Raw genomic sequence first — 22,656 nt, 5'->3', positions numbered from 1 at the left:
AAAGGCCGAAATACTGTGCTCTGTCCAACACAGGGACCCTTGAGAGGACATGCTTGCTTTTTCTAAAGGCAGCACCAGCGGCAGGTGGCACATGGAGATCTAGGGAGCTGCAGAGAAAGCAGTCTGGGGGAGTGTGGGGAGCAACAGGCAGCCAGGCCCCGTTTCTCTCCCTCCTGTCAGCAGGGACACCACAGCCTCTCTACCTCTGCCTGTCCCTACGAGAGCAGGCCTCAGGACAACCCAGGGCCTGGTGCCCAGAGCTGGCCTAACCAAGGGGGTGATATGGATATCCCGGGGGCTGCTGGAGACCTCCTGGGAAGGCTGCCCCATGGTCTACCCTCTCCCTCCTGACACAGGTGCAGACGTGTGTCCAGCCTGGGCCCTGATGCTCATTCTGCTCTTTAGTCTGGTGGCTTTGTTTAGCTCCTCCTCTGCTCACCCACCCTGTCCCCACCCTCAGGCCCCTCTCCAGGGTAGGAAGGGCCATGTCTAGGGAGGAGCACCTGGCTTTCGGTCAAAGGCTGCCAGAGATGCTCCTGGCCCAGGGGGCTGGGCTGTGGCCCAAGGGCCAAGACCGGGACTCCTGGTCTTCAGGGACTGCCCACTGTCCCCCGAGTGAAGGCCGTTTTGCCGCATCTGCTCTGCTCATACCTACTCTGGATTCAGGCTCACGGAGCCTCGGTCTGTTCCCATGTTCCAGCTCCTCTCCTGACCTTGGGCATCCTGTCACTTCTGTCTGCTGTGTCCTTACCTCTTCACCTTACTCCTTCCTGCTATTCCCTTGGGTTTCAGCTGTGGTGTCACCTCCTCCTGGAAGCCTTCCCTGACTACCCTGCCCCCAGCCTGCATCAGGGTGCTGCTTCTGTAGCTTGCATGCTACTTTTGTCCCCATCCTCATCATACCACGCACCTCTCCTATTATCTGTCCCCTGGTCCTCCTGTCTCACTGGATGTGGGCTCGTCGAGGGCCAGGCCTGGGTCATGCCCAGCCCCCAGCTGTGGCACAGAGGTCATAGTAAATGGTGACTGGATGCTAGGGGGCTAGGAAGAGAACTGACAGTGAGAGAGGCTCGTGGGGCTCAAAGGATCCCTGACCACAGACAGACCTAAAAGAAGCCAACAGTATCTCCATCATGCTGGTTTCTAGGAGCCTGGGTCTTCCAGGCTGGGACCCCACCTCCACTCTGTGCCCAAGGAAACCAGTCTGCAGGAGGGAGAGAGAGAGGAGGAGGGGCCCAGGGTCCCCTGAGCCTGGGGTTGGGGTTCTTGCTTTTGCCTCCCCAGGACCTCCTGTAGGCCAAGGACTCTAAAATCCTCTGGCTGGCACACTGGCCAGTGCAGGGAGAGACATACACGCAGATACTGAAACAGGGGGACCATGATTTTCGAGAAATCATAATGGCTAGCCTGGCAAGGGGCAGATGGCTGCCCGTGAGAAGCTTTGTTGCCCCAAGCATGCTAGAAGTTTTCCAATCCCTCCTTCCCTCTCTGCTCTATCCCATCTGCCCAGAGCTGGGGGGCCCCATAAGATGGGGCCTTCCCTACCTCGGAAAGTCACTTTGGCGATCCGGTCACCCTTGCCCCGCAGCTCGGAGACTGTCTTGAGGTGGACGAGCAGGGCCATGCTGGTGCGGGGAGCCCCGGCACCGCCAGGAGGTAGCAGCCGGGGAAGGAGCGAGCTCTGTGGATGGAGCACTCAGCACACTCACGCCTCCCTCCTCTCTGCCGCCTCCTCTCCCTCAGATGCTGCCCACAGAGACCAAGGCAACCAAGCCCAGCGGCTCCCTCCAGCGACTCACAGAGACTCATAGCCCTGCCAGCTCCCGCCCCTCCAAGTTGTCAGCCCAGTGTGTGTGTATCAGTGTGTGTGTGTGTGTGTGTGTGTGTGTCTTGTGTGCGCCTGAGCACAGCCTAGCAGTGCAGACAGTCTGAATTCATTATTCAGCAGCTGCCTGCTTCCAGATAAAGCTCTGCTCAGCTTCAGGTGTCTTCTCACAGCTCCTGGAGTGGGGATGTCAGCCCACCCCTCCGCAGGGCCTGCCAGGCCAGCTCTCCTGCCACCAGGAGTGGGCAGAAGGGAGTGGGCATGAGGGGGTAGACTGGGGTGGGGCAACACCCCCTCCCGTGGAGGAGAGGGAACTTGATGACCTTTGTGCACTGGAAGCTAGGCTGTTGCACAGTTTCAGGGTGATCCTTGCTGTCCCTCCACCAGTCAAGTTGGCCAGCAAGGCTGCTGTTGCCCACCAGGCTCAGGGGGCCTGGATGGGGCAGGCCTGGTTGTTCGGGGCAGGGGGAGGGGGCAGTCACACTGTGCTAGGTAGAAATCCCAGCCCAGGGCCCTGCCTCTGGAAAACCAGCATCTACCAGGCAACATCCAGGCTGTGCCTGCTGGCCGGACCCTCAGAGAAGTGTTAGTCATTCAGTCATGTCTCACTCTTTGTGACCCCATGGTCGGTATGCCACCAGACACCTCTGTCATGGAATTCTCCAGGCAAGAATACTGAGTGAGTTGTCATTTCCTTCTCCAGGGGATCGTCCTGACCCAGGGATCAAACCCAGGTCTCCTGCATTACCATCTGAGCCATCAGGGAAGACCTAAGAGACGAATGCTCTCCTCCTTCTGCTTTCATGGAGGTTATGACCCCATGAGGCCAGTCCTGACCCCTTGGAATCCGGGAGGGTGGAAGTGGTACTTCTGGGGAGCCTAGGAGCTAGGTCAGCGTGATTGGAGATGCCTGACTGTGAAGGCCTCCGAGGCTTATGTTTTACTAAGGGCAGTGCTTTAGGTCCCAGGCACTAACCCCACGCTGTCCTACCGTCAGGGGTGGCAAGATGTGCTGGGAAAGAACTGTCAGCTCCCAGGGGTGGGGGAAGGGGTGTCTGCAGCAGAATTTCTAAGGACCAAAGGAGAACTGGCCCTCCTTTCTTGTAGCAGCACACCCAGGAGGGGCTCAGGGGGACAGGGACCCTGGAGGCTGGAATCCCTGAGCCTGGAGCCTTTGCAAGGCCAGCTGCACCCTTGCTCTTACATTTGCTGTGCATGGAATGCCCTGCTGTACCCTTAGCTTCTCGGCTAGACTCAGCTGGAAGTGCCTCTGCAGCCGCACGGCACCTGAGCTGGCTCGGTCCTTGTCTGTGATGCCCCTACCCCCTCTCATCCACTGCTTCATTGAGCTGCTCCACTTACCTCCCCCGACCCCCCAGCTGGGAGACCCTGGACCGCTGCCCCTGTGCAGCCTCAGAGGCTTGCACTGTCTTCTGAGGATGGTAGGCTATTCAGTGACTGTTGACAGGATAAAAGAGTGAGCGTGGTGACCTAACTGAACAGTCAAAAAGTTAAAAACAAAGAAATATTAAATTCTTACAGCATGTGACAAGAGGTTACTCCCTTCGAATTCTACAGTCCAAGTGACCTGTAGGATGTCGCAAGAGCTTCCTTCCTTCTAGGTGTTTCCTTCCTGCTCTATCTTATTTTTTCTATTTCTTTGTGTTCTAATTCCTTCTCTCTCTTCCCTTCCTCAAATTCTTCTCCTTTCTCACTTTTATCCAGTCATATTGAGTTAAAAAATATTTTAGAATATTGTATTTATGCAATAAAAGTGAATGTCTAATTAAATAGATGTTGAATGTCTCTTTTTGAAAAAAAAGTAAATTCATTAGCATGTTCCAGCCCGAAGGCTAACAGGTGATCTTTGTAAGGTTTGCAGGTGCATTACAGGGGAAAAATGTCCATCCCCTCCCTAGGCCCTCTGGAGGTTCTCAAGAAGGGGCTGAGTTTCATGAGGCCTCCTATAGACCTGTGCATCTTTAGGAAAAAGTCCTTGAACTTGCCCTAAGCAAGGCCTGGAGCCTTGTTGAATTCCAGTTTCCATATCTATAAAGCTGTAGCAATTCCACCTGGTCAGAACAGAGTACTTGTCAGCTGAGCCACTGACCCTTCTGATACCTAAGCCAGAGCCCACTTTTTAATTTCTACTCTCCTGACTATTACCCATTGGGCTGACTGTTAGTTCCCTGATAGCTCAGTTGATAAAGAATCTGCCTGCAATGCAGGAGACCCCAGTTCAATTCCTGGGTTGGGAAGATCTGCTGGAGAAGGGATAGGCTACCCACTCCAGTATTCCTGGGCTTCCCTTGTGGTTCAGCTGGTAAAGAATCCACCTGCAATGTGGGAAACCTGGGTTCGATCCCTGGGTTGGCAAGATCCCCTGGAGAAGGGAAAGGCTACCCACTCCAGTATTCTGGCCTGGAGAATTCCAGGGACTGTATAGTCCATGGGGTGGCAAAGAGTTGGACATGACTGAGTGACTTGCACTTTCACTTTCTAGTAAAAAGTTGTTCAGTGAACATGTTCTGAACTCCTAATACCAGGTGCGGGGGTTTCAGACGTGCATATGATATGGTACTGGCCCTCAAGCAAAAGTGATAAATGGAAGAGAACATAGGCACATAAAACCCAGGCAAAGGGTCCACGGGCGGAATCAGCTCAGAAGCTGTGAATCGAGGTGGGGAGTGGGCACTGGACCTTGTCTGGGGGTGGGGGTCATTAGGACCACCTTCCTGGAGTGTGACACCTTACACTAATTGCTGTTCTTTTACAACGTTCACGAATGTTGTTCTTATCATAGCCCACATTCTGCATGGAGAATTTAGAAATCAACAGATGTGATTGCATTTTGGAGGATGGGTGGAGACTCTTCCACCTCCTTTGCAACCATTCATTCCTTTCAGCTCCTTTTTCTCCCTTGGCCCCAGGTTTCCTGCTCTTGGACCTCTTGGAAGCCTGGGGCCCCCAGTTCCATTGTCATTGGTCCCAGAGGGCCTTCTGAGGATTCTGGAAGCTGACATTTTCATTAGCTGCCATGGACAGAGTAGAACTATGAAGGGAACACCTCTCATCTGACAGATGAAGTGAGATTGTGCTGGACGAGGCTAAACTGCAGAACCACAGACTCTCTGTTGACTCCCGGCCTGCTGCAGGGGGAGCTGGGGAGCAGGTTGGGGGTGAGATGCAAAGAGCCTGGCGCCTTCAAGGCTGTCTGTCATCACACTCAGCAGCACCACCCCCAACTAAAGACCTAAGGCCCCCCGCCTTGCCCTACATGTGGCCCAGGGCTGTGTGAGGGTCACTGGAGAAATCCAGATGTGGGGGCACCAAAGTCACGGGGTGGTGGGGGCTGATACTATAACAGAGAAACCTCACCCCAGCCTTCTGAAGCTTTGCTCTCTGGGGCAAGGCCCAACCCTGGATTCACAGGAGGGACTGAACTGTAGAGATGGGGCAAATATGAATCGCACTCTAGACCTTTTCACTATTGGCTTTGCCCCTGTAAACCACGCTTGTGGGGTAGTTTGAGAGGAAAGAGAGGAGATGAAGCTTCCCAGGGAGAAAGAAGAGATTAAGGAGAAAAATGTCCCTCACTCTGAGGCACGTTTGTGTGTGTATGTGCGCGCGCACGTGTACACACACACACACACATTACACTACAGAGAGTCCTCGGCAAACATGTCAAGCAGAACACACTACTGAAGCCCCCTCTGGAGGCCCCATGGAACTGAGGCGCAGCCTGCAACCTTGGGATGCGACGGCTCTTGGGGTCCCCATGGCCACTGGGGCGCTGGGCAGAGCAGCGATGCGGCTGCGGCTGCGGCTTTGTGCGCCATTTCCACCTGCGTCTGGGACTGGCATCGTAGCATGACGCATCTGGGCCGGCAGTGAAGCCGCAAGATGCACCCATTCAAGGATGAGAAAACGGAGGCTTGGGTGGGAGCGACGATTTGCTGGGGTCACACAAGAGAGCTCGTGGAGATAGGGGGACATCTTGTGGGCGTGGCTATTCCAAGAAGGGGACAGCGAGAGGGGTGCGGGGCCCCCGGACACGCATGCCCCACTCTGGCGTTGCTAGGCGCACGGTTGCCGGGTGACCCGTGCTGTTGACCGTGGGGCCGAAGCGCCCGGGCTCGCTGCGCGCTCGCCGCCCCCATCATGGCCTCTCGCAGCGCGGGCACCCTACTGACAGAGTTCAATGCCGCCTACGTGCCCCCCGGCCTCATGCCCGGGTAAGACCGCCGCGCGTCAGCCCCGCCTGAACCTGGGGTGGGGCTGGGGGTCTGAGTCCCTGGGGGCATTCCTCCTCTCCTCCCTTCACAAAACTCTCCTCCCTCCTCGAAACTCCACCCCCGCGGAGTTTGAAGTTGAAGGAACCAGGTTGGGCCAAGTTTTCACTTGGTGGGGTGGTCTCCCCAGGGCCTTGCACTCTCAGACCATGCAGTGTCTGGGTGCGGCAGGGGCTCTCCAGTTACCCTTCAGTGGGAAGTCCGTACCTAGCGGGCTCCATGCCGTCTGCCCGGGATAACAGCGAATGGGGTCCTGATCCGGGAGAGGAGGGGAAGACAGCGTGTGGGGCTGGTGTTTGGAGACGCTGGGCAGAAACAAGAGGATGATGTGTCCTGGGGAAGGAAATGAGCTCTTTGTCCCTCAGCACCGTGCGGGCATCCAGGATGCCTGCGGGTGCGCACCCGGAAGCAGAGATGAAAGAATCCGGACACATCGTGGGTTCTCCCACTGATCTCACTTAATCCTCGAAGAATGCTGCCTTTGAAAGCTTCCCGGCCTTTAGCATTGTCGGATGCAGGGCCGAGCCTACCTTTCCTTGCTCACGATGTTTTCACACTCCAAACCTCTAAGGTGCAAGTCTGACTGTTCCCTTCCATTGTCTGGTCCAAAGTGAGATTTCCACTTCCGACCTTCTTTTCCAAGGTGTGAGACGGTCTTCTCTCTCCTACCAGTCGACATGAGCATTGAGGATGGGGGCTGGGTTCTGAGAATCCACCTGCACTGTGTCTGCACATCCCAACCGAATGGATGAATGAAATTAATGTCTTGAGAGTTTTGCAGTCACCAACTCCGTGTGGGTGAAAAAACACAGGCTTTCTTCTGCAAACTAAATAACCACAAAATCAAGAAGAGGTCCTACTGTTTATTTTAGATGACATTTGGATTGTCTTGAAGCAGAATAAGCAGGACATGGAGGAGCTGTGATGTTCAAGTCATTTCTGCACACAGAGGTGGTACAGTGACTAGGGGCAGGCGCTGTAGCTTTAAGCCAGCCCCTTTGTGGACAGGGCCTTTCCTGGCTCTTGGGGAACTCAAAAGCTGCTTTGGCTCCCATCTGGCAAAGCTGATTTACGAGGTCACAGTTGTTTTCTGAAGTCAAGCCTGGTGTCTTAAGAAAAGGTGAATAAGAATTTTCCTATTAATCCTTACAATCATTTAGGCATTCCCTTGATAAAGACATGTTGAGTGCTTGGGATGGGCCAGATGTTGGGTTAAGACAAACAAATGAGGGGAGGGAGGTTGCCCTGGATGGGTTTCAGTCTGGTGTGAATACAGGTTTAGTTCAAAACCGTCTTTGCAGCCTTGGATAGTGGTATTTACAACATATTCTGGGTGTTTAGCATGAAATTTGATTTTATACATTGATATGTTTTTTTTCTTAAGCCCACCACGGTCTTCATTGGAACCTAACCCTCCCCCACAGCTCCCCTAGTCTGGGATTGCAGGGAGGAAAGCTGCATGTTTCAGAAGCAATCCTAGGACGCTTCTCTATCCATACCACTCGTCTGCAGTTCCCTTGAGTGCCCAGGAAAGCTGCATGTTTCAGAAGCAATCCTAGGATGCTTCTCTATCCATACCACTTATCTGCAGTTCCCTTGAGTGCCCTGTCCTGTGATTGATCTAGAAATTGTGATAACAAGTGAATCATAAATAAGGCTTCAAGCATGAATAAATAAATTTTAAAAATTAAAAATTAAAAAAAGAGAAAAAAAAAGAAGAAGGAAAAGGAAAACTCCACAGAACTGCAAAAGGCCAACGTAGAGGCAGAAGTTTATAACACCAATAAAAAGTGATTTAAAAGAAAAGCTCAAAAGCTTAATTAGATTTCATAGTGCTAATAAATTGATAAATACATAAAAGTGAAAAAAAAGGGAAAAAAAAAAAGAAAAAAATCCAAAATAAACTACAGAACAAATCAAAACACAAGAATAATAAATGTTTTTCTTGAGTCTCTGCTGTCAGCATCCTTTCCCTCCCTGGGAGTCACAGTCCACCTTATCTCCCTAGGATGCCCTCCAACACTGAGCTGGTCTCTGGACCTGCTGTCGGGAAAGCTCAGACTCGAATCTGGTCCTGCTCCTGTGTGTTCTTGCCTCTAATGTCCACAGCTATCAGAACAAGTGTGTTTTCTTTTGTAGGAGCTCTCAATGTCCTTTTATATATTCCATAGGCATGGAGTCTGCCTAGTTGATCATGTGGATTTAATCTGCAGCTTGTAGAGCTGGTGGGAAGGTTTTGGGTCTTCTTCCTTAGCCACACTGCCCCTGGGTTTCAATTATGGTTTTATTTCCACCTCTGCATGTGGGTCGTCCACTGGGGTTTGCTCCTGAGGCTGCCCTGGAGGACTTGGGTCTGCCCCAGTGACGACCAGGTGTGGAGATGGTGCAGCCCCTTAGATCGCAGGGGCTCTGGCAGCTTACACAGGGGAGTTCGCAGCTAGGGCAGCAGGAACTACAGTGCTCTAGAAGGGTATGCCAACCTACTCCAGTATTCTTGCCTGGAGAAGCCCACTGATGGAGAAGCTTGGCAGGCCACAGTCTACAGGGTCACAAAGAGTTGAACACAACCGAAGCAACCCTGCGCACATAGACACAAGGCTTTTTTTTGCCTGTGGCAGCTTAGCCCCAGTGAGGGTTGAGCGTGAATGTGGCACAGCTGCTTGGGTTGTGGGGACCCTGGTGGCATCAAGTGTGTGAGGACAAGGACTGCCTCAGCCGCAGAAGTTGTGACCCTATCGAAGTCTTTTTTTGAGCCTCTGGTAGCTGGTAATCAATTCAGCAAATATTTCCGGAGCACCTACTGAGTACCAGGAATATAGGGACGCAAGTATGAGTAGTGCAGCCCTCTCTCCCCGTGGAGTTTGCAATTCAGAAAGGAAGAATTTACCAGGGCACAGATGTTTACAACACAGCAGAATGTGGGCTGAGACATAAGAGAGGCATGAAGAAGAGAGACAGTTCAATAGTGGGGATGGGCATGGGCTATGGGTGGGTCAGAAGAGGCTTGATGGGAAGGGGGATACATGAAAGTACCTTGAAGGATGGATAAGATCAGAATCTGGGGAGAGGAGAAAGCATCTTCTGGATGGAGGGGATGCCCTGGGGAAAGGCAGGAACTGGAGGTACCAGCAGGATATGCTTTGAAAGCAAAAAATGGCCTATTTGCCTGGAGTGGCAAGGCTGTTACTGAACCTAACTTATGTCTGCTCGCCTGTGCCCAGTAAAGGTAACCTACTGACCTGGGTTGTGGTGAAGGCAAGTGCCAAGTTTATTTCAGGGCACCAAGCAAGGAGTCCAGGTAGCTAGTGCTCAAAAGCTCCCAACTCACTGACGGTTTTCAGGGAAAGGCTTTTAAGGACAGGGTGAGGGAGGAGGATTGTGGGGTGCCTGATTAGCTTGTGGGCATCCTTCTGATTGGTTGGTAGTGAGGTAATCAGGAGTCAGCATCATCAACCTTCTGGTTCCAACCAGTCTGGGGTCTACACACTTGTGGGCAGCATGCAACTAACTTCTTCCGCCTGGTGGGTGTTTCAGTATCTGTACCACGGCTCACAGGACATGGCTTAGAATATTATCTATAGTCCTTGAGGAGGAACTAGAGGTGCTTGACTTTGTTTAAGGGCCGAACTAGTATTATTTTTGTCTTGCCTGACCGTTTCCCTTTCTTTCTGCATTTTCTCACATCTCTGATGAAATTTCTTCTTTTTAATTCGGGGAAAGCCTAGGAAGCTACAGTTTTTCTACAGACAATAGCAGGCAGAGGACCTGATTGGGGGATCGAGGTGGGGGGATTGTGTCCTAGGAAAGCCCCATAGGGTCCTGCTTGGTCACACTGGGACAAGGAAGTGGATGATTGGACTGGAAAGACCTCTCACAGGGCCCATGTCAAGCAGGGCCTTGTGCACCTGGCCCAGTCTGTACTTCATTTCCCAGGTGATGGGGAACCGTGAGGGTTGTTGCCCAGGGGAGGGATCTGATCAAAACCATACTCAGCAGGAAGTATGTGGGGAAGAGGGTGCTCATGGAATGAGGACACGCTGAACAGTTACAAGTTAATTAGTTAATAAACTGCTCATGGGATCCCCGATGGTGCACGGTAATTAATTTGAATGTTAGCTGTGGGGCCAAGCAGTGGTCTCAAGAGGGAGGGAGGGATGGCTCTCTGTGCACATAGTAACCACAGTGGGCCTGTGCTGTGGACCAGGCTGAGCACCGTCTCCAAGCTTATGTGGTGTGCAGGCAGGTGAGGGGCAGGGATGGAGGAGGAGGAGGAGGTGCAACGGTGCTGTAGGAACCATCTGATGCCCAGTTGTGAAACATACCATTCCTGTCTGTTCTTTCCACCTTGGCCCACCATACACTCCACAAAAATGCAGCTCTACCATGGAACTGGGCGATCATGCTCATGGGTCACAAATGCAAGAGAATGGGCACATAGACCTGGTCAAGGTGTACCCCCTGAGAGCTAAATAAATATGACCGTGTGCATATGCCTGCACATGTGTGCATACACACACACACACACACACACACACACGCACGGGCACACCTCATACACCCCATCCAGAGCAGCAGGAGCTGAATCAAATCCAGAATCCAGGCAGAACCTTAGGAGGTTCTGCAGAGGAGAGGGCTTCTCTTCTATTGGGATGCAAATATCTTGGCATTCAGAGAAGGTGGGAGAGCAGGGAGCAGAGGAGGAGAGTGGCAGAGAGAAGAATCACGAAGACACGTCACCTTTCTAAAGCTCCTTTCTTTGAGATGCACACCCGCCTCCGGCGGGATGCTCTGTGCCTGTGTGCCTTTGGCATATGGAAGCCCGATGTTCCAGGACATGGTTCCCCCCAGCTTCTGGACTTATGCTTCTCCCAGCGAACATTTATTGAGCACTTGTCATGGGTCAGGGGCACTGTAGGTTTTTGGGGTAAAGGAGAACTCACATTAGCAGAGGAGATGAGCTAATGTGGACCTCCAGCTGGATGAAGGGTCATAATCCTTCTGTGGGGCAGAGATGCTGGGTAGGCAGGTGGTCAGGGAAGGCAACAGGGAGCCTGGCTCTGAGAGTGAGGGTGAGAGCCACCTGGTTGGGCAGGGATTCAGCCTTCCAGGTGGGGAAATGTGTGTGAAAGCTTGAAGAGCATGCAGGTGCCCAGGGATGTAAGTGACGTGTCCAGGGCATAGGGCACCTCTAGGAAAGTGAGAAGAGGGGGTGCACCACGGGGATCTCATGATGAAGGATCCCTCTGTCATCAGTGTGGATGACAGGCTGCAGGGGGTGAGCCTGGGTCTAGGGCAGGGGTCTCCAACCTCCGGGATCTAATGCTTGATGATCTGAGGTGGAGGTGATACAATAATAATAGAAATAAAGTGCACAGTAAATGAAATGCACTGGAATCAGTCCGAACCCCCCCTTCCCACCATCGCAACTGTCTGTGGAAAAATTGTCTTCCATGAAACTAGTACCTGGTCCTAGAAAGTTTGGGGACCGCTGGTCAAGGGGACTTACTACAAGATCCGAGGCTGCCCAGTTAAGCAAAGAGGAGGGCTTGTAGCCCTGGGAGGGTGGAGGGCTGTGGGAAATCCCTAAGGACGGGGCAGAAGCAGGACTGGCAGAGAGGCCAATGTGGCAGTTAGTAGGGTGAGGCCTGGTTTCCGGGGGATTCTGTAGATGGAGGTGGTGTTAACCAGGACAAGGAGAGCCAGGAGGAACAGCAGACTAGTTTTGGTTGTGCTGAGTCTGATGCCCCGGGCAAGCCCTCGGTGGACACCTGGATGTGTGGATCTGTGGCCAGAAGAAAGATCGGAGCTGGAGACATGGATCTGGGTGTCCTTGGTGTTGGACGTCTAATGAGAATGAGCTCTCCCAGAGGGAGTGGGTCCCCGAAGAGAGAAGGACTCTGGGGCAACACCAGCGCCTAGTAGAAGAGCAGGGGAAGAGCGACAGATCTGGGTCTGTCCTCCCCTCCGCTGAGGTTTCCTGCAAAGCTTCCGCCAATGGAGACCCCTTCATGGAGCTCCACCAGCTCTCCTCCCATACAACACCCACCACCCCCCACCCCTGCCCATGGGAACGGGCCTTCCCTCCTCATGTTTAATAGCGCTGGATCCTTGACCACCCCTATGCGCACACGTCCACTCCAGGAATCAATAAACACCGAGTGAGGGGTAGGAGTGATGAAGGTGGGCTGAGGGATGCAGCCTTCGCATTGTCGACACCTAGCATCTCACCAGCACACAGTGGCTTCCTGATAAAGTAACTCTTTTTTTTAAATTGGAGTATCGCTAAGTCGTGTCCAACTCTTGTGACCCCATGGACTGTAGCCCACCAGGCTCCTCCGTCCATGGGATTCTCCAGGCAAGAATACTAGAGTGGGTTGCCATTCCCTTCTCCAGGGGATCTTCCCAACCCAGGAATCGACCCCAGGTCTCCTGCATTACAGGCAGTTTCTTAACCGACTGAGCTATGAGGGAAGCCCAAATTGGAGTATAATTACTTTATAACGTTGTGTTAGTTTCTGCTGTACAACAAAGTGAATCAGCTATAAGTATACATATATCCCCTCCCTCTTGAACCAACCTCCTACCCCACGCCCCATCCCTTCTCTCTAGGTCATCACAGATTGCTGAGCTGAGCTCCCTGTGCTATACAGCACCTTCCCACCAGCTGTCTATTTCACACGTGTATATATGCCAGTCCCAATCTCTCAATTCATCCCACCCATCCCTTCTCCCCTCACCGTGTTCATAAGTCTATTCGCTACATCTGCATCTCTATTCCTGCCCTGCAAACAGGTTCATCTGTACCACTTTTTATTAGATTCCACATATATGTGTGAATATATATTTGTTTTTGTCTTCCTGACTTCATTCTGTACAACAGACTCTAAGTCCATCCACATCTCTACAAAATGACCCACTTTCATTCCTTTCTATGACTGCGTAGTATGCCATTGTATATATGTACCATATCTTTATCCATTCACCATCGATGCATCGTCTAGCATGCTTCCATGTCCTGGCTGTTATCAACAGTACTGCAACGGACATTGGGGTGCATGTGTCTTTTTGCATTATGGTTTTCTCAAGGCATATGCCCAGTAGTGGAATTGCTGGGTCATACTGTAGTTCCATTTTTAGTTTTTAAAGGAAACCTCCATGCCATTCTCCACAGTGGCTGTACCAATTTACATGGCCACCAACAGGGTGAGAGGGTTCCCTTTTCTCCACACCCTCTAAGTGTTTGCTATCTGCAGATTTCTTAATGGTGCCCATTCTGGCTGGTGTGAGGTGGTACCTCGTTTTACTTTTGATTTGCACTTCTCTGATAGTGATGTTAAACATCTCTTCATGTGTTTGTTGGCCACCTGATTGTCTTCTTTGGAGAAATGGCCATTTAGGTCTTCTCATTTTTTGATTGAGTTGCTTGTTGTTTCGATATTGAGCTGCATGAGTAACTCTTAATGCCATCTGACTCACTTAAAAAATATTACTTGTTCAAGTAAAGAGGAACTCAACAAATCACCCCAAACCCAAACACCTAGGATTAACCTGACCTTCATTTTAGGTTTCTTTTTACGTATATATTCAGAAAGAAGGCTAAATGCATGGGTGTGTGGACAATGGATAGAAAGATAGACAACAATTTTATAAAAAGATGATCATACATATCTAATATTTTAAAATGAAAAGCATGAAATGCAACCTAACTCAAACTCAACTGAAGAGAAAGACACTGAAGTAAAACGGAAGAACAGACTTTAGATAAATGCTAATTCATCACAAGAGATATTTGTTTCTAAAAGTTCCTTCTAACAGAGAGAACAGGAGAGGGAGAGAGAATAAAACCCATTACGGGGTTAGAGTAATTATGTTATTTTTACCAACGTGTTTCAATTTTGGATGCCATGGGTTGGCTGTGCTTTAAAAATCCTAAGTGCATTCCCATCTCGCTCCCACCCACCCCTCAATTTTTCTTACTTAAATTATTTTTTCCTTTGACAGGTTTTATAACATTTACATTCTTTTATGCAACCAGCCTTCACCTAGTAGCTATTCCTAGTTCTGCACTTAAACAGATGCGAAGTAACCACCAGTCATTCTAACAGAGGTTCTACATTCCTGAGTGTTTTTTTTTTTCCCTTTTGAATCATCGCTGATTGGCAGGATTTCATCACTGAACACTGTCTTGGGAAGAGCGCTGGGAGCTCTATTTCCGGAGTTCTTTCACGCAGCTGCCTTTCCACCTGGAGGGCTGGCCAGTTCCATATTCTCGGGTCGTGCTCTCTTCTCTGCAGAACGCTGTAGACGGGTGTTCATTTTCATTCTGTTGCTTTATTTTCTCTGTGTTGGGGTTTGGCAACAACTGGTGGGGGACAGCACCTCTCATCTGCTGCATTCTGAACCACCTGGGAAAGAAGATAAAAGAGGGAAGCTGGCATTAGGGAATGGGGCTGACATTGAACCCTCAAATGAGATGGCAGGGCTGGGGCAGAGTGCATCCCCCAAAACAGGGCATGGAGGAGCAGGGTGGGCTTCCTTGCTTCCAAGCAAAGTGGGGAAGGAGAGTGGGCTTCACCCACCAGGGAGATGCCCCTCCATTTCTAACATGGAAGAGCTCCCTCTACACAAAGGACTCCTCGGGATGAAGGAAGAAGCATCTCCCCACTGCTTGTTTTTGGCTTCTTGATGATTGAACTGATATTTTTATTACATTTCATACACAAAACAAAGAACTCTCAGGGACTGTGTACCTCAGGTTATGCATCTTCCCAGCAGATGATCTTCTATGACCTTAATGAAGAAGTATAAGCTCATATGTGAGTGATGGGGTCAGAAGTCAGACTGAGGGAGGTCAACAAAAGCATGAAAGCAGAAGAAATGAAGGCAGAAAGTACAGAGCATTCCCAGGAGAAATTTGGAAATGAAGGAAGAGAAAGAGCTCTAGAGAGACCAAGGCCAAGTGTAGGGTTTTGCAACCTAGGCAAAGCTTTGCATGTTTGTAGGCAGAAGGGAAGACGCTCAGGAAGGAGAGATCTCAGGTGACTGGGAGGATGGACAGAGGCCGAGAGAGACAGGGAGGGATGGATTGGAAGAAGGAGGCCTTGGTGAGGCAGGAGGGGGTGCTCCAGACCTAGGAGTGGGAAGGCCATGGGTCAAGAGGAGGACTCCATTCTGGAAGTGGCCAAGGTGGCCCCACAGGCTCACAAGCACTCAGCCACCCCACCATCTTCCCAGGGCCAGAGACATGGCTGCCAGCAGGGAACTCAGGTGGGGCCAGCAGGAAGGGCGCTGCAGCAGGAGGGAGAGGGTTAGGACCCCAGGGCAGAGAGAAACCAAGGGACAAGAGAGACGAGGCTGGAGAAAGGCCCAAGTCCAGTGGGGGTGTCTCCCCTCTGCTTCCGGTTCAACGGCTTCATTGCTCCCTGCTCTGGCAGGGACATCCTCAGATGCTGCAGGACCCTAAGAAGGTAGAGCCACGGAGGATGGATAGGACCAGGAACCTGGAAACCTTTCCGATTGGAAAGCCAATCGGAAGGTGTGTCAGTAATCACCGTGCTTAACTTTCTCTCCCTTCACCCAAAGATGCAATCATGCATTTCTGCCTAACTCTAGGCTAACACCTATCCTCCTGGTGAGGAGACTGAGGCCCAGGGCAGCTCTCAGAGGTCATACTGAAGCACAACTTCAAAGGTCTCACTGTGCTTTGGCCTCCGGTGCAGGATGAGCTTCTGAAATGGAGAAGCCCTCGATGTAGCAGTGGCCTGGCAGCCTCCCCATGCTTCCAGGGCGTCCCTGTGAATGTTTTCGTCGTGGGGAGTGAGCTCAACTGAGAGGAAGTAAGACTTGGTGCATCGCAGTGAAATGACCCCAGGAGACACGCCAGAGGGCCTTGGAACGTGGCCCCTGGCCTTCGGTGTCTGTAGGTCCAATGTCATGGGTTCTGTCGGGGTGTCAGCCACTCACCTGTTAGTTCAATAGACATCTCCTGCCCAGACCATGTGCATCACCTGGTTCTGAAAACTGGGGATAAAACATGAGTAAGATGGGATCAGACTCCACCCTCGAGAAGCTCCCGGTCTAGCAGGAGGATGGGAAGTAAGCAGACAGCAGCAGGACAGGGTGAGGGGGTTTAGGTCACAGAGGGAACAGGGAGCAGGACCCACCTCGGCCACCCAGACCCACCTGGGAGAGGCGACAAGGAAAAGGCTTCTTCAAAGAACTGACATTTCAACAAGACTTAAAGGACCTTTCAGTACTGGAGGCAAAGAGCGGGGGGGGGTAGGGGGATGAGGGGCAGGCTGGTCATTCCTGATGGCAGGAGGCACAGGGCAAGACCCTGGCGGTGGGGAGAGTGAGAGGAAAAGGGGGAAAGGGAGCTGGGAGACTAGTTCCACTTCAGAACTGCAGTGCTGTCTACAACCAGGGTGTAGGGTGGCTGATGAGAGGGAGAGGAAGGCAAGGGTCAGGTCACTGACAGCCTGGAACGCCACGCTAAGGACTTGACTTCAGGAAGCTAAGTCTGGCTGAAGTGTGGGAAATGGGCTGGAGGTATGAGAGCGGACAGGAGAGCAGGGAGGCTGTTCCTGCTGAAGTCCAGGTGAAAGGCAAGGTAGCCTGAGCTCAGGTGGAGGTATTGGAGCTGCAGGGCTCAGCGGCTGATTGGATGTGAGGGATGAAGCAGGGGGAGATGGATGCTTGTTCGGTCTTGGACATCTGCAGGGTGCTGTTCACTGAGGTGGGACTAGAGTGTTGGGGAAGGTGAAGATGGTAAGAAGGTAAGGCCTGGGGGACATCCCAGGGAGATGTGGAGTGTGCAACTATACACAGGAGTCTGAAGCCTGGGGGGAGCTTCTGGGCTGGAGAGTAGACCGGGGTCCTCCACACACCAGTGAGGGTTAAGGCCAGGGCATGGGGGCCATCGCCAGGAGGACTTGGCGGGGTAGGGGGGAGGTGGCCAGGAAGACCCCAGAGGAAGTGGACAGAGGAGGGACATGATGAGAAGGACAGAGAGGTTGATGAAAACCAACAGCAAACAAGAGAGCAGTGTAATAAAAACCACAAGTGATGTTTCAAGACGAGAGTGGCCCACAGCGTCCAGCGCTGCAGAAAGGCCATCAGCGGCTCCGCAAGAGTGACTCCAACAACAGAACCGGGTGGGAGGGGGACAGGGCCAGGTTTCTGAGGGTGAGGGCCCGGGGTGGGGGGGCATTTGGGGGAGCTGTGCTCACGGGGAGGAGGCTTTGACCTCTTAGTATTGTTGCCCCAAATCTGATTCCCACGCTCTGATGTCACTGACTCTCCTCACCCTCTCCCCAACGAGTCTCTGTGCTCTCTGTCTGTGTGTCTCCCTTAACCAGGGCTCTTGAGCATGCTGGGTCTGTTCTGCTCTGCTCTGTGTCCCCAAGGGGCTCTGTTCACCCTTTCCTGTCCCTTCCCCTGGCCCCCTTGGTCACAGAGGGTGACAGAGCTCCAGAAGCTGGGTGAGCTCTCCAGGCCGAGTGGATGGTGCTGCGTGAGACCGAGGTGCTGGGAGGCAAGCTGGAAGGCTGGAGCCCTCACCACACTGACTCCTGCCCCTTCAGCCATAACCTCGGAACCGCGGAGAAGGAAATGGCAACCCACTCCAGTATTCTTGCCTGGAGAATCCCATGGACAGAGGAGCCTGGCAGGCTACAGTTCATGGGATCGCAAGAGTCAGACATGGCTTAGCACTATCTTTTCAGAGGTGCAGGCGGCCTCCGCACCTTCAAGTCAACCCCTCCATCAATGGAGGCCCGTCAAGGAGAAGCGATTTGTCTACAGCCTCATTGAGGGGGTCAGGACTGGACCCAGGTGTCCTGGACCCCTTGTGAGCCTCTGGTCTGGAGAGATCTCTGTGGGGAGGTAGGGGCCCAGCATCTCTCTCATGTGTCCTTCCCCTGAGGCCTGACCTGGGTGGGCACCTTAGGAAGCCTCTCGAGACCAGGAGGTGACCAGCGGGGCCCACTGCCCCCAGTCTTTAAGGAACTAGCCTGGAGCCCTCCACCGCCCCCTGCCCTGCTCTCTCAGGTACAAAGGCCACGTTCCTGGCGTGGCCTTCTCTTTCGGCTCCCCCTACGGCACCGCCACCCTCAAGTACTTCCAGGACCAGCGCAACGCAGCCCTGGGGAGGAGCTCCACTGCCTTCAGCAGAGGCGGCCACTTCCTGACCATCTACTCCCCAAACCCCACCCAAGTGCTGAGGGACCGTGCCCTCACCCGGGACCACTGGATGCACACCCCCAGCTACACCCGCTTCAACCTGGATAGCAGCCGCTGGGCCGAGCTCTCGCACTTCTACCAGGTGGGTGGTCCTGGCTGGGCTCCGGCCACCCCCTCCCCACTCCCCCCACATCCCCTCTCCCCTGCCATGGGGAGGGAGTGATGGCTGGTGGCCTGGGGAGACTCTCAGCCTCCAGAATGCCTCTGTTAGCTTTTGCAGAGCCAGAGTGTGGAGGGGCTCAGTGCTCTGTTTCTTTGACTGCGCCGCCCCCTCAGATCTGACCTCCCCACTCTGGGGGCTCCAGTGGCTCATCCCCTGCTCCCCTGCTGCTGTGAGAGCTGGGAGCCTTTGGGGTGTTCCCACCATCACTTCCCCCCAGTCGTCACCTCTCCTCCTGGGCCCTCACTTACCTCCTTTCTGAGCAAAAGCCCTAAGGTTCACCACAGTATGAATCTCGTAGACTGAGGACTGCAGAGCCCCAGCCAGGCTCCAGCCCCAAGTCTACTCTTCACAGTACACCAGATCCCAGTGCCCACCCAACACCAACTCCTGCTTCACGGGCTCTTTAAGGATGAGCCCGAGCCAGGCAGTGCTAGCGGTAAAGAAGCCGCCTGCCAATGCAGGAGACAGAAGAGATGCAGGTTTGATCCCTGGGTGGGGAAGATGCCCTGGAGAAGGGCATGACAACCCACTCCAGTATTCTTGCCTGAAGAATCCCATGGACAGAGGAGCCTGGCGGGCTATTGTCCATAGGGTTGCAAAGAGTCAGACACTGACTGAAGCGACTTAGGACATACGAACGCATCAAGTTGACTTCAGACCCCCCTGCCCTTGGGGAAAGAGAGGCAGATGGAGGGGTGTCTGCCCATGCCCCCATCTTGTCCTTATCCTGCTCCCCCAGACCTGGTTTCAGAGGGCCACAGGCTCACAGGCGCTCGCTCACCTCGGGGAGGCCAGGGCTCCCTCTCTGCTGTGGTCTTGGAAACCTCATGGCCCCTCAGCATCTTTGCAAACATCCCTCCTAGCCTGATTTCAGGGACCCGGATGCCTCCTGGTCCCCAGGGTGGAGAACGGCATGAGAAGGCTGCTTCCCCAGGAGAGATGGCCAGGTTGATGGAGTCAGACTCTGAGGAGCTGTGGAACTGTGCTGTGGGGCCCAGGGAAGGCCTTTTCCACTGTCTTGGCTCACAAAGCACAGCCTCTCCAGGAGGGAGGGAAAGGGAGACACTCCACTCTGGCAACCCACTCCAGTACACTTACCTGGAAAAGCCCATGGACAGAGGAGCCTGGCAGGCTACAGTCCATGGGGTCACAAAGAGCCGGACCCCCCCCCCCACACACACACACACACGCGCGCGCGCGCGCGCACATGTAGCTTACCTGGGCCGCCTATTGAGTGGGGCCTCACATTCCTCACCTCTGCTGTCCCCTGCCTCATTGACTCGACCAGCACAGCTGGTGTGGGGTGTATCATTATCGCCAGGAGCCAGACAAGGAACTGGGGCTCAGGAAGGCACCCAGCTGGGGACTCTTCTCTGGGGGCATGAGGGGAGACGACCCCAGCCCCTGCCCAGGTACAGCTGGGGAGGGAGCAGGCGCCCGCGGTCACTCCCGCTCACTAACAACCGGTCCTCTCTTCCTTGGTTGGACTGTAGATGGCGCAGCGGCATCGGGAGCACTATCAAGACAAGACAGGCTTGGTGCACCGGGTCCCCTACTTCGTGCTGCCCGTGAAGGAGTGGGATCGGTACCCCATCCCCACCGACCTGTGAGTGCCTTCCCTCCCCTCCTCCGCGCATTCACCAGCTCGTGTCCACAGGGCACCGGCTCTTGCCAGGACTGCAGGCCCCCAGACTGAGAAACGAGTTAAGACTTTTTAACTCCTGCAGCACACAGGGTGACAGTTAAACAGAGCTAGGGGGTGAGCCTCAGGAGGGGAGGCCAGGAACCTGAATGGGCGGAATCAGGAAGATCATCTGCCTGGTCAGATGCACTGGGAATTTGGCGGCAAACCGCATCATCTTTGCTGGCCTGAATCTGCAGGACCGTTTCTCTGCCATGGTAGCCTTGGAGCTACACTGGTCCAAACGCGGGCGCAGCCACTCCGTGCAGCAAGGAGCTGCTGCCCTCTGGTGGACTTATAGAGTACTACACAAAACAGGGACTGTATCTCCAGCCCTGGTGTAGACTCAGAGGAAAGGTACTCCTAGGGACTCGACCTTATTTTTTCAAAGCCCAACAGTCTATCTAAGAAATATGAAAGTATCTCACGGTTTTTAATTGGGAGAGCTTCTTTTCCCAGGGAAGGCCAGCTCTGCCCTGTGAGATAACCCAGGCATGTGGTTTCCTTGATCTCCCTCCTGACCCCCAGGCAGGGAGGTCTGAAGTCTGTGATGTGAGGTGTCCTGTGGAGTAGGGGGCATCGGAAGGTTAGTGGACAGATTTTGGGTTTCCAACTCCATGCTGACCTTTGCTTGCCTCAGGAGCCCCGAGTCTTGCCATTGTTGTTTACTGATAAAGCAGCAACCCTTTCCATAGAGCTTAATGGTTTTTGAAGATACAATTTAACATCACCTATAGATTTTTCCCAGATGGCGCTAGTGGTAAAGAACCCACCTGCCAGTGTAGGAGACGTGAGACACCAGTTTGACCCTTGGATTGGGAAGATCCCTTGGAGGAGGAAATGACAACCCACTTCCATAATCTTGCCTGGAGAATCTCATGGACAGAGGGGCCTGCTGGGCTACAGTCCTTGAGGTCGCACAGAGTCAGACATGAGTGAAGCAGCTTAGCATGCACAGATTCTTCTCTGTGGGACAGATGGACCCATTTTCTAAAGAGGGAAACTGACTTAGTAATGGCTTCGGGGACTTGTACAGATGGCAAGTCTAGTAGGAGGTAGAACTGGAGGGAACCCAGATCTCCCAACACCAATGCTAAGATTCTAGATTGGCCATCTCACCACCTTGGGGTGGCTCTGAGTCAGTCCATCCCTGGAGACATTGTGGGGCCTCGCCTGGGGACAAGTCTCCTCTTGAGACCTCACCGAACAGTATCTATATCTCCTACAGCTGAGGCACCCCAGGATGCCCTAGCTCTGTCCCTTCTCCAACTGCCTGACAGCCCGTGCTGCTGCTGACGGCTTCATGTCTAACACAGAGCACCAAAGAGGTGTTTGGGAGTAAGAGGGTCATTGCTTGCACTCAGCCTTTACTCCGATCATCTCTGTGGCCTGGGGAACGTCCCTGTCCTTCCCTGAGGTTCATTGCTATTGTCCTTTTCATCACTATCACCACCATCATCATCTCTGTTTATCACTATCATCTTCATCACCGTTATCACCATCACCATGACCACCATCGCCACCACCATCACCATCTGCATCATCTTCTCCACCATTACCATCACCACTACCATCGCCATCGTAACCATCACCATCATCATCAGTAGCTGCAGCACATTCTTAGAACATGTGTTGAGTGTTTGCTCCTTGTTCAGCATTCTATTAGTGCTTTGCATGCATTATTTCATTTACTCCTCAAAGCAAAGTTAGAAGGGAGGTACCAACATCAGTCCATCTTACATGTGTACACTTCTAGCAGAAACTGGGTTGGAATCCATCCCAGCTTCCTGACACCGATGCCCTTGCTCTTAACCACTGAGCTTCTGTGCAAACACAAGTCCTTCTGATCTTGAGTGCAGAGTGACTTACCAGATGCTAAGCTGACCAGCAGCCGGCAGAGCCAGCATCATGGGCTGGAAAATGGGCCTTTTCCACCCTGGTGGCCTGGCTCACTGCATGACACTGGCTCCACCCTCACCCCCCAGGCCTCCTCTGAGCCCGAAGGAGAAGTGGCATCTATTAAGAGTGGCCCCTGAGAACCCAAGGACCTACCAGACATTCCCATCGGGGAAGAGGGTCTCCCCACAGGAGCGGCAGAGGCGGGACTGCTACTTTGAATTCAGAGCGTGACACCTGAGAGCCAAGGCCCTGACAAGGTTGGCTTTCTGGAATAAAATCTTTAGCCATGACCATCCCATGTTCTTCTCTTCTGAGCCCCAGGAGCACTTGGCCTCAGCTGGACAGTGCCTGAGGGTCACACAGCTTGGGGTCTGAGGGACCTGTGGGATGCTCCCCCCAGGTGTCAGCACCAACAAAAAGCAATGTCAGCCCCCTGCTGGGCCCACCCACCTCTCCCTGGAGGACTGCAGGGGTCCTGAGGCACTCAGGCAGAGTGAGCCCTCCTGTCTGCTTCCACTGGGATAATCAAGGGCCGTTAGGCCATGACTGAGAATGA

The 22,656-nt window shown here is 53.1% G+C and overlaps 2 protein-coding genes across 2 annotated transcripts in view; one reads left to right on the top strand and one right to left on the bottom strand.

The window, feature by feature from the left end:
• OTOF (otoferlin) overlaps positions 1-1,755 on the bottom strand; it is a 91,915-nt gene extending 90,160 nt beyond the window's left edge. Inside the window, exon 1 of the mRNA XM_006046218.4 lies at positions 1,546-1,755. Coding sequence (XP_006046280.2) covers positions 1,546-1,624 — 79 coding nt within the window. The 5' untranslated portion in view covers positions 1,625-1,755. The remainder of the gene's footprint in view (positions 1-1,545) is intronic.
• Positions 1,756-5,693: 3,938 nt separating this feature from the next.
• On the top strand, positions 5,694-22,385 carry FAM166C (family with sequence similarity 166 member C). Its single transcript, XM_025261407.2, has 4 exons — positions 5,694-6,060; positions 18,166-18,439; positions 20,014-20,126; positions 22,187-22,385. Exons 1-4 carry the CDS (start codon positions 5,987-5,989, stop codon positions 22,329-22,331), a joined length of 606 nt encoding a protein of 201 aa, XP_025117192.1. The 5' UTR covers positions 5,694-5,986; the 3' UTR covers positions 22,332-22,385.
• The last annotated feature ends 271 nt before the right edge of the window (positions 22,386-22,656 follow it).

The sequence above is a fragment of the Bubalus bubalis genome, chromosome 12 (genome assembly GCF_019923935.1).
Source record: "Bubalus bubalis isolate 160015118507 breed Murrah chromosome 12, NDDB_SH_1, whole genome shotgun sequence".
In the NCBI taxonomy this organism is placed as follows: domain Eukaryota; kingdom Metazoa; phylum Chordata; class Mammalia; order Artiodactyla; family Bovidae; genus Bubalus; species Bubalus bubalis.
This window is presented reverse-complemented; position numbering and strand designations above follow the sequence as displayed.

Coding starts and splice junctions, on each gene's coding strand:
- FAM166C (XM_025261407.2), top strand. CDS start 5,987: ATGGCCTCTCGCAGCGCGGGCACCCTACTGACAGAGTTCAATGCCGCC. Junction 6,061..18,165: donor CCCCCCGGCCTCATGCCCGG/GTAAGACCGCCG, acceptor CTGCTCTCTCAG/GTACAAAGGCCACGTTCCTG. Junction 20,127..22,186: donor TACCCCATCCCCACCGACCT/GTGAGTGCCTTC, acceptor CTCACCCCCCAG/GCCTCCTCTGAGCCCGAAGG.